Below are 10,641 nucleotides of genomic sequence, written 5' to 3'. Positions count from 1 at the left end.
TTTTTTAGGATTTTTTGGGGTTTTGGGTTGTCCCTCACCTGTCCCTCACTGGGGACCAATTCAGTGAATTTTGGGGCAAATTCTTTGGAATTTTAGGGATTTTTTAGGATTTTTTGGGGGGGGTTTTGGTGTCCCTCACTGGGATCAATTCAGTGAATTTTGAGGTAAAATCTTTGGAATTTTGGGGTAAAATCTTCAGAATTTTGAGGATTTTTTTGAAGATTTTTTGGGGTTTTTAGTGTCCCTCACCTGTCCCTCACTGGGATCCATTCAGTGAATTTTTAAGTGAATTTCTCTGATTTTTTTGGGGTCGATTCAATGAATTTTGGGCGTAAAATCTTGGGGATTTGGGGGATTTTTTTTGGATTTTTGGGGATTTTTGGGGGATTTTTTTGGGGTTTTTTTTTTGGGGTTTTTGGTGTTCCCTCAGCTCTCCATGCCCACCTGTCTGTGCCCACCTGTTGCTGTCTCACCTGTGTGCGCGGGGCCCTCCTCCTCCTCCTCACACTCCACTTCCACGGTGCCGGTGAGGCCGGGGGGGCGTCCTGGGACAGGGCAGAGATGGGAGGGGGAGGGGGTTAAACACACCTGGGACACACCTGAGAGGGGTTAAACACACCTGGGACAGGGGAGGGGAAGGGTTAAACACACCTGGGACACACCTGAGAGGGGTTAAACACACCTGGGACACACCTGAGAAGGGTTAAACACACCTGGGACAGGTAAAGGAGGGGTTAAACACACCTGGGACAGGTAAAGGAGGGGGTTAAACACACCTGGGACACACCTGAGAGGGGTTAAACACACCTGGGACAGGGGAGGGAAGGGTTAAACACACCTGGGACACACCTGAGAGGGGTTAAACACACCTGGGCCACACCTGAGAGGGGTTAAACACACCTGGGACACGTAAAGAAGGGGTTAAACACAGCTGGGACAGGGGAGGGAAGGGTTAAACACAGCTGGGACAGGGGAGGGATGGGAGAGGTTAAACACACCTGGGACAGGTAAAGAAGGGGTTAAACACACCTGGGACACACCTGAGAGGGGTTAAACACACCTGGGACAGGGCAGAGATGGGAGGGGAGGGGGTTAAACACACCTGGGACACACCTGAGAGGGGTTAAACACACCTGGGACAGGCAAAGGAGGGGTTAAATACACCTGGGACAGGTAAACAAGGGGTTAAATACACCTGGGACAGGTAAAGAAAGGGTTAAACACACCTGGGATAGGGGAGGGATGGGAGGGGAGGGGGTTAAACACACCTGGGGCAGGTAAAGGAGGGGTTAAACACACCTGGGACAGGGGAGGGAGGGGTTAAACACACCTGGGACACACCTGAGAGGGGTTAAACACATCTGGGACAGGTAAAGAACGGGTTAAATACACCTGGGACAGGGGAGAGATGGGAGAGGAGGGGTTAAACACACCTGGGGCAGGTAAAGAAGGGGTTAAACACACCTGGGACACACCTGGGGACACCTGGGGGGCTCTGAACACACCTGGGGACACCCGTGGGGACACCCCTGGGACACACCTGGGGACACACAGGGGACACCCCTGGGACACACCTGGGGACAGCTGGGACAGGTAAAGAAGGTGTGGAAACACACCTGGGACACACCTGGGGACACCCAGGGACACACCTGGAACAGGTAAGGGAAGGGTTAAACACACCTGGGACACACCTGGGACAGGTAAGGAAGGGTTAAACACACCTGGGGACACTGGGAACACCCCTGGGACACACCTGGGGACACCTGGGACAGGTAAGGGAAGGGTTAAACACACCTGGAACACACCTGGGGACACCTGGGGGGTTCTGAACACACCTGGAGACACCTGGGGACACACCTGGGGACACACCTGGGACAGGTAAGGGAAGGGTTAAACACACCTGGGAACACCTGGGGACACACCTGGGACACCTGGGACACACCCGGGACACAGCTGGGGACACCCCAGGGACACACCTGGGACAGGTAAAGAAGGGGTTAAACACACCTGGGACACACCTGGGGACACCTGGGGACACCTGGGGGGTTCTGGACACACCTGGGGACACCTGGGACAGGTAAGGGAAGGGTTAAACACACCTGGGACACACCTGGGGGGTTCTGAACACACCTGGGGACACCAGGGACACCCCTGGGGACACCCGGGGACACCTGGGACACACCTGGGGGGTTCTGAACACACCTGGGGACACCTGGGACATACCTGGGGACACACCTGGGACAGGTAAGGGAAGGGTTAAACACACCTGGGGACACACCTGGGACACACCTGGGACAAGTGAAGAAGGGGTTAAACACAGCTGGGGGGGTTCTAAACACACCTGGGGACACCTGGGGACACCCCTGGGACACCTGGGACACACCTGGGGACACCTGGACACACCTGGGACAGGTAAGGGAAGGGTTAAACAGACCTGGGACACAGCTGGGGACACCTGGGGGGTTCTGAACCCACCTGGGGGAGGTCCTGGGCACACCTGAGAGCACCTGGGGACACCTGGGGACACCTGGGGGAACAGAACGGGTGAGTGAGGATGGGGGACACAGCTGGGGACACCTGTCCCAAAGTGGGACCCCAAAAACCCCAAAGTGGGACCCCAAAAACCCCAAAGGGACCCAAAAACCCAACGTGACCCCAAAAGCACCAACTGGGACCCAAAAACCCCAAAGTGACCCCAAAAGCACCAACTGGGACCCCAAAATCCCAAAGTGGGACCCCAAAAACCCCAACGTGACCCCAAATCCAAAGTGGGACCCCAAAAACCCCAACGTGACCCCAAAAACCCCAACGTGACCCAAAACCACAAAGTGGGACCCAAAAAACCCCAACATGACCCCAAAATCCCAAAGTGGGACCCCAAAATCCCAAATCCCACAAAACGACCCAAAAATCCACACAGGGACCCCAAAAGACCAAAGTGACCCCAAACCCCACAAAGTGACCCCAAACCCCACAAAGTGACCCCAAACCCCACAAAGTGACTGACCCCAAACCCCACAAAGTGACCCCAAAATCCCAAACTGAGACCCAAACTGACCCCAAACCCACAAAGTGACCCCAAACCCAAACTGCGACCCCAAATACCACAAAGTGACCCCAAACTGACCCCAAACCCCACAAAGTGACCCCAAAAAACCAAAGTGGGACTCCAAAAACCCAAACTGGGACCCCAAAACCCAAACTGGGACCCCAAAACCCAAACTGAGACCCCAAACTGACCCCAAACCCCAAACTGAGACCCCAAACCCCACAAAGTGACCCCAAAAAACCAAAGTGGGACTCCAAAAAACCAAACTGGGACCCCAAAACCCCAAACTGGGAGCTCCCAAAATCCCAAAGTTACTCCAAAACCCGAAAGTGACCCCAACCTCCAAACTGGGACCCCAAACTGACCCCAAACTGGGACCCCAAACTGACCCCAAACTGGGACCTCAAACCCCAAACTGGGACCCCAAACTGACCCCAAACTGGGACCCCAAAATGACCCCAAACTGGGACCTCAAACCCCAAACTGGGACCCCAAACTGACCCCAAACTGGGACCTCAAACCCCAAACTGGGACCCCAAACTGACCCCAAACTGGGACCCCAAAATGACCCCAAACTGGGACCTCAAACCCCAAACTGGGACCCCAAACTGACCCCAAACTGGGACCCCAAAATGACCCCAAACTGGGACCACCAAACGGGACTTCAAACCCCAAACTGGGACCCCAAACTGACCCCAAACTGGGACCTCAAACCCCAAACTGGGACCCCAAAATGACCCCAAACTGGGATCCCAAACTGACCCCAAACTGGGACCTCAAAACCCAAACTGGGACCCCAAACTGACCCCAAACCCCTCCCAGGCCCTGACCCCAAACCAGAGACCCCAAATTGGGAACCCCAAACCTTTCACAGGCCCTGACTCCAAATCAGAGACCCTAAACCCCAAATCAGGGACCCCAAACCCCAAATTAGGGATCCCAAACCCCAAACCAGGGACCCCAAACCCCTCACAGCCCCTGAACCCAAACCTGGGACCCCAAACCTGGGACCCCAAATTCTTCACAGCCCCTACACCCAAACCAGGGACCCCAAATTAGGGACCCCAAACCGGGGCCCCCAAACCCCTCATGGCTGCTGACCCCAAATCAGAGACCCCAAATCAGGGACCTCAAACTGGGACCCCAAACCCCTGACCCCAAATCAGGGACACCAAACCCCTCCCAGCCCCTGAACCCAAAGCAGGGACTCCAAATCAGGGACCCCAAACCTCTCACAGGCCCTGACCCCAAACCAGGACCCCAACCTCAAACCAGGGACCCCAAACGTCTCACAGGCCCTGACCCAAAACCTGGGACCCCCAAATTCTTCACAGCCCCTAAACCCAAACCAAGGACCCCAAATTAGGGACCCCAAACAACAACCCCAAACCAGGGACCCCAAACCCCTCCCAGCCCCTGACCCCAAACCAGGGACCCCAAACCAGGGACCCCAAATTCTTCACAGCCCCTAAACCCAAACCAAGGACCCCAAATTAGGGACCCCAAACCAACAACCCCAAACCAGGGACCCCAAATCCCAAACCAGGGACCCCAAACCCCTCACAGCCCCTGATCCCAAATCAGGGACCCCAAACTGGGGACCCCAAATCAGGGACCTCAAACCAGGGACCCCAAATTCTTCACAGCCCCTGATCCCAAATCAGAGACCCCAAATCAGGGACCTCAAACTGGGGGACCCCAAACCAAACCCCTGACCCCAAATCAGGGACCCCAACCCCAAACCAGGGACCCCAAACCTCTCACAGCCCCTGACCCCAAATCAGGGACCCCAACCCCAAACCAGGGACCCCAAACCTCTCACAGGCCCTGACCTCAAACCAGGGACCCCAAACCAGGGACCCCAAACCAGGGACCCCCAAATATTTCACAGGCCCTGACCTCAAACCTGGGACCCCAAACTCTTCACAGCCCCTAAACCCAAACCAAGGACCCCAAATTAGGGACCCCAAACCAATAACCCCAAACCAGGGACCCCAAACCCCTCATAGCCCCTGACCCCAAACCAGGGACCCCAACCAGGCACCCCAAATCAGGGACCCCAAACCTCTCACAGCTGCTGACCCCAAACCAGGGACCCCAAACCCCTCACAGCTCCTGACCCCAAATCAGGGACCCCCAAACCCCAAACCTGGGAGCCCAAACCTGGACCCCAAACCCCAGATCAGGGACCCCAAACCCCTCACAGGCCCTGACCCCAAACCTGGGACCTCAAACCCCAAACCAGAGACCCCAAATTCTTCACAGCCCCTGATCCCAAATCAGAGATGCCAAATCAGGGACCCCAAACCAGCGACCCCAAACCTCTCACAGCCCCTGACCCCAAACCAGGGACCCCAAACCAGGGACCCCAAACCTCTCACAGGTCCTGACCCCAAATCAGGGACCCCAACCCCAAACCTGGACCCCAAACCCCAAACCAGGGACCCCAAACCTCTCACAGCCCCTGACCCCAAACCAGGGACCCCAAACGCCAAACCTGGGACCCCAAACCTGGACCCCAGAGCCCAAACCTGGGACCCCAAACCCCAAACCTGGGACCCCAAACCTCAAACCAGGGACCCCAAATCAGGGACCCCCAAACCCCTCACAGGCCCTGAACCCAAACCAGGGACCCCAAACCCCAAATCAGGGACCCCAAACCCCTCACAGCCCCTGACCCCAAATCAGGGGACCCCAAACCTGGGACCCCAAATCAGGGACCCCAAATTCTTCACAGCCCCTAAACCCAAACCAAGGACCCCAAATTAGGGACCCCAAACCCCTCACAGGCCCTGACTCCAAACCAGGGACCCCAAACCCCTCACAGGCCCTGACCCCAAACCAGGGACCCCAAACACCAAATCAGGGACCCCAAACCCTTCACAGCCCCTGACTCCAAATCAGGGACCCCAAATTCTTCACAGCCCCTAAACCCAAACCAAGGACCCCAAATTAGGGACCCCAAGCCTCTCACAGGCCCTGACCCCAAACCAGGGGAGCCCAAACCCCAAACCAGGGACCCCAAACCGGGGTCCCCAAACCCCTGACCCCACATCAGGGACCCCAAACCCCTCACAGGCCCTGGCCCCAAATCAGGCACCCAAAACCCCAAATCAGGGACCCCAGATCAGGGATCCCAAACCCCTCACAGCCCCCTGACCCCAAATCCCAAACCAGGGACCCCAGATCAGGGACCCCAAACCCCTCACAGGCCCTAACCACAAATCAGGGACCCCAAAACACCAAACCAGGGATCCCAAACCCCTCACAGCTGCTGACCCCAAATCAGAGACCCCAAATCCCAAACCAGGGACCCCAAATCCCAAACCAGGACCTCAAACCCCTTATAGCCCCTGACCCCAAACCTGGGACCACCCAAACCAGGGCCCCCAAATTCTTCACAGCCCCTACATCCAAACCAATGACCCCAAACCCCTCACAGGCCCTGACCCCAAACCAGGGCCCCCAAACACCAAATCAGGGCCCCCAAACCTCTCACAGCCCCTGAACCCAAACCAGGGACCCCAAATCAGGGACCCCAAGCCTCTCACAGGCCCTGACCCCAAACCAGGAACCCCAAATGCCAAATCAGGGACCCCAAACCTGGACCCCAAACCCCAAACCTGGGACCCAAAACCCCTCACAGGCCCTAACCACAAACCAGGGACCCCAAACCCAAACCAGGGACCCCAAACCCCTCACAGCCCCCAACCACAAACCGGGGACCCCAAACCCCTCACAGGTGCTGACCCCAAACCAGAGACCCCAAATCCCAAACCAGGGACCCCACACCTCAAACCAGGGACCCCAAATCAGGGACCTCAAACCCCTCACAGCCCCTGACCCCAAACCAGAGACCCCAAACAACAAATCAGGGAGCCCAAACCCCTCACAGCCCCTGACCCCAAGCCTGGGACCCCAACCCCATTACAGCCCCCTCACCCCACACTTTGATTCCCTCACCCCTCACTGGGGACCCTCACCCCACACCGCCTCCCCTCCCCCATTACCGCTCGCTCCCCGCACTCCCGCCGCCTCACGGGATGAGGATGAGGAGGATGAGGAGGAGGCGGAAGGACGGGACTGAGCCGTGAAGGGAGGGGAGCCCCGGGGAGGCGCCTCCGCCGCCCGCTCCGCCTCCACCGCCAAATGGCGGCCGGGTTCCCCCTCCCCCTTAACCGAGACCCCCCCCCCTCAGCACCCCCAAACCCCCCCCCCAGAGCCCCCCCGGGCCTTCCTCCCCCCCTCTCCTCCCTCAGGGCTCACGGGAAATGGAGTCCGCGACTCTGAGGGGGAAACACCGGCAAATGGCGGCGGCAGCGCGCGCGCCCGCCCCGCTCTCGCGAGAGCTCAATTCCACTCAATGGGCGATCTCGCGAGATCTCGCACTCCGCCTTCCCCCCTGCCCTCGGCTCCTCCCGCCTTTCGCCTTTCCCGCCCCTCTTTACCCGCCCCCCCCTCAAATCTCGCGGGAGCTCCAATTGCAACGAGCGGGGATCTCGCGAGATCAAGCTCCCAACCCCCCAGCGCGAAGCTCCGCCTTTCAGCCCTCCCGCCATGAAAAATCTCGCGAGATCTCCCATTCAGGTGCATCGGGATCTCGCGAGATTCCATTTCTTTTTTTTCCCCCCCACGCCCTCCTCCTTCCCGCCCTCCCGCCACGCCAATTGTCGCGAGATCTCCCATTCAGTCGTACTGCGATGTCGCGAGACCTCTCTCCGCCTTCCCCTTTTCACGCTCTCCCCTCACGCAAAGTCTCGCGAGAGCGCGGCGCGTTTGAATGGGGCGCTCTCGCGAGACTTCGGCCCGCCCCATCCCTTTCTCGCCCTCTCCACTCTCTAATCCGTCCCTACCAAGACGCGAACTCTCGCGAGATTGTGACGCTTTCCTACGGGCGCCATGGCTGTGTTTTAGCCCCCGCCTTCCTCCATCCCTCTCACTTCCTTCAGGCCTTCCTCCGCCCCCCTCACCGCCCTCCCGCCACACGACATCTCGCGAGATTGTACCGCTTCTCGGCCGGCTCTCTCGCGAGATTTGAACGCCCCCACAACCTGAGGCTTTTCTCTCAATCCCGCCTCCTTCTCGCGCTGTATGGAAGTCTCGCGAGGTTGCCGTCCGCATCAATGGGGGTTCTCGCGAGATTTCCCCTCCGCATTTTTCTCCTCCCCACTCCTTCCCGCCGCTCCAAACCTCGCGAGACCGCAGGGCATCCGTGTGGGAACTCTCGCGAGATTTTAAAACCTCCCCCCCCTCCTCCCGCGCCCTCCCGAGTCTCGCGAGATCCTCGAAACTCTCGCGAGATTTTGCTGCTCTCCCACCGTCCCTTTCCCAGATCTCGCGAGATTTAAAGTGACGGGAGGCAGCCAGGTGTGGGCCGCTGTTGACCACGCCCATTTATGGGCGTGGCTTCACCAGAGAAGGCGTGCGCAAGCCGTGACGTCATCCGCTTGTTCTCACTTCCGCTCTGCACCAACGCTTCCGGTGCGGAGGCCGCCATCTTGAACCCACGGCCACGTGGGCCCTTCGCGCGCCGCCATCTTGGCCGGAGGGCGCCGCCATCTTGGCCGTGCCGCGGAGGATGACGGGATTCGCCCCCCCACCCATCCCCCGCTTCCCAAAATTCCCGAGAAACTTTTTTTGGGATTTTTGAACTTTTTTTTATCCAAACGGAGCCAAAACGGAGCAGAAACACAAAAAAAAATTCCCATTTTGGCCCCAAAACGCACGCGGGGGGGGGGAGGGGGTCCCAAAGGTCACCTGGGTGCACACCTGGGCTCACCTGGGCACACCTGGGGTCGGCCCAAAGGTCATGGGGGGTCCCTGGGCCTCCCCCATGCCCCAGGTGGCTCCAGGTGAGCCCAGGTGTCCCCGGTTTTGTCTTAAAGAGCACCCAGGTGTGCCCAGGTGTCCCCAGGTGTCCCCAGGTATATTTGGGGTACCCTCAGGTGTGTCCCAGGTACCCCCATGCTGACCTCAGGAGCTCACAGATGTTCCCCAGGTACCCCCAGGTCCATCCCACCTGTGCCCAGGTGTGCCCAGGAGCTGCCAGGTGTATCCCAGGTACCCCCAGGTGTATCCCAGGTGTATCCCAGGTACCCCCAGGTGTGTCCCAGGTACCCCCAGATACCCCCAGGTGTGTCCAGGTCTATCCCAGGTGTGTCCACCTGTACCCCAGCCATGCCCAAGTGCACTCCCAGGTACCCCCAGGTGTGCCCAGGTTCCCCCAGGTGTATCCCAGGTTCCCCCAGGTGTATCCCAGGTGCCCCCAGGTGTGCCCAGGTGCCCCCAGGTGTACCCTGGCCATGCCCAGGTGTGCCCAGGTTCCCCCAGGTGTACCCTGGCCATGCCCAGGTGTACCCAGGTACCCCCAGGTACACCCGGGTGTCTTACAGCTACCCCCAGGAACCCACAGGTGCCCCCAGGTGTGACCCCAAATGTATCCCAGGTGTGCCCTGGCCATACCCAGGCCTGTCCCCAGGTGTGTCCCCAGGTGTGCCCTGGCCATACCCAGGTGCTCCCAGGTACCCCCAGGTGTGACCCCAGGTGTGCCCAGGTGTGCCCTGGCCATACCCTGGTGTCCCCAGGTGTGTCCCCAGGAGCCCCCAGGTGTCCCTAAGGTGTCCCAGGTGTCCCCAGATGCATCCCCAGGTGTCCCCAGGTGTGTCCCCAGGTGCCCCCAGGTGTGTCCCCAGGTGCCCCCAGGTGTGCCCTGGCCATACCCAGGAGCCCCCAGGTGTCCCCGGGTGCCCCCAGGTGTGTCCCCAGGTGCGCCCAGGTGTCCCCAGGTGCGCCCAGGTGTCCCCAGGTGTGCCCAGGTGCATCCCCAGGTGCCCCCAGGTGTGACCCCAGGAGCCCCCAGGTGCGCCCAGGTGCCCCCAGGTGTCCCCAGGCCATGCCCAGGTGTCCCCAGGCCATGCCCAGGTGTCCCCAGGTGTCCCCAGGTGTGCCCAGGTGTGTCCCAGGTGTGTCCCAGGTACATCCCCAGGTGTGCCCAGGTGTGCCCAGGTGTCCCCAGGTGTGTCACAGGAAATAATCCGCCACGGGTTTCTTGGCGGGGATCCCGCGCGTCTCCTGCGGCGCCGCCTCGAAGATGATGAACTCCTTCTGCAGGTGCTCGTCCAGCTCCAAGATGGCCGCCACGTTACCGCACCTGCCCGGGCATTTGCATCTCATTTGCATGGTGTTCGTACCTCATTTGCATCTCGTTAGTTGGGTTTTAGTGAGTTCCCACCTGCCCAGCCCCACCTGGGCACCCCAAACCCAGCCCAGCCCCACCTGACTGACCCAAGCTCCACCCATTTGTGTCTCACCACTCATTTGCATCTCATTTGCATCTCATTTGCATCTCATTTGAATCTCATTAGTCACTTTCAGTGGGGTTTTGCCAAGTTCCCACCTGCCCAGCTCACCTGAACTGCCCCAAGCTCCGCCCCCTTTGCCTCTCACCCCTCGTTTGCATCTAATTTGCATCTCATTAGTCAGTTTCAGTGGGGTTTTAGGGAGTTCCCACCTGCCCGGCTCACCTGGGCACCCCAAACCCACCTGACTGCCCACAGCTCCGCCCCCTCTGCCTCTCACCCCTCATTTGCATC

The 10,641-nt window shown here is 59.2% G+C and overlaps 1 protein-coding gene and 2 long non-coding RNA genes across 5 annotated transcripts in view; 1 reads left to right on the top strand and 2 right to left on the bottom strand.

The window, feature by feature from the left end:
* Positions 1–461: 461 nt before the first annotated feature.
* On the bottom strand, positions 462–7,260 carry LOC143692534 (uncharacterized). The gene is made up of 3 exons (XR_013180325.1): positions 7,060–7,260; positions 2,476–2,527; positions 462–545 (listed from the first exon to the last, which is right to left on the bottom strand). It is a non-coding gene; the product is annotated as an uncharacterized LOC143692534 (long non-coding RNA).
* Positions 7,261–8,758: 1,498 nt separating this feature from the next.
* Positions 8,759–10,194, top strand: LOC143692532 (uncharacterized). Of its 2 annotated transcripts, XR_013180324.1 has the most exons (4): positions 8,759–9,266; positions 9,309–9,359; positions 9,401–9,719; positions 10,065–10,194. It is a non-coding gene; the product is annotated as an uncharacterized LOC143692532 (long non-coding RNA). The 2 variants fall into 2 exon arrangements; XR_013180323.1 differs by having other exon boundaries at positions 8,759–9,328; positions 9,370–9,719.
* PPP4C (protein phosphatase 4 catalytic subunit) overlaps positions 9,758–10,641 on the bottom strand; it is a 37,940-nt gene continuing 37,056 nt past the window's right edge. Inside the window, exons 6-7 of one of the 2 annotated variants that reach the window (XM_077172775.1) lie at positions 10,055–10,199; positions 9,758–10,002 (exon numbers count right to left, since the gene is read on the bottom strand). In XM_077172775.1, coding sequence (XP_077028890.1) covers positions 10,070–10,199 — 130 coding nt within the window. In that variant the 3' untranslated portion in view covers positions 9,758–10,002; positions 10,055–10,069. The remainder of the gene's footprint in view (positions 10,003–10,054; positions 10,200–10,641) is intronic. The other variant, XM_077172776.1, reaches the window with a different exon arrangement.

Source organism: Agelaius phoeniceus, assembly GCF_051311805.1.
Source record: "Agelaius phoeniceus isolate bAgePho1 chromosome W unlocalized genomic scaffold, bAgePho1.hap1 SUPER_W_unloc_1, whole genome shotgun sequence".
Lineage (NCBI taxonomy): Eukaryota > Metazoa > Chordata > Aves > Passeriformes > Icteridae > Agelaius > Agelaius phoeniceus.
The sequence above is the reverse complement of the archived record's forward strand: the minus strand, read 5'-3'. Positions and strand labels throughout refer to the sequence as shown.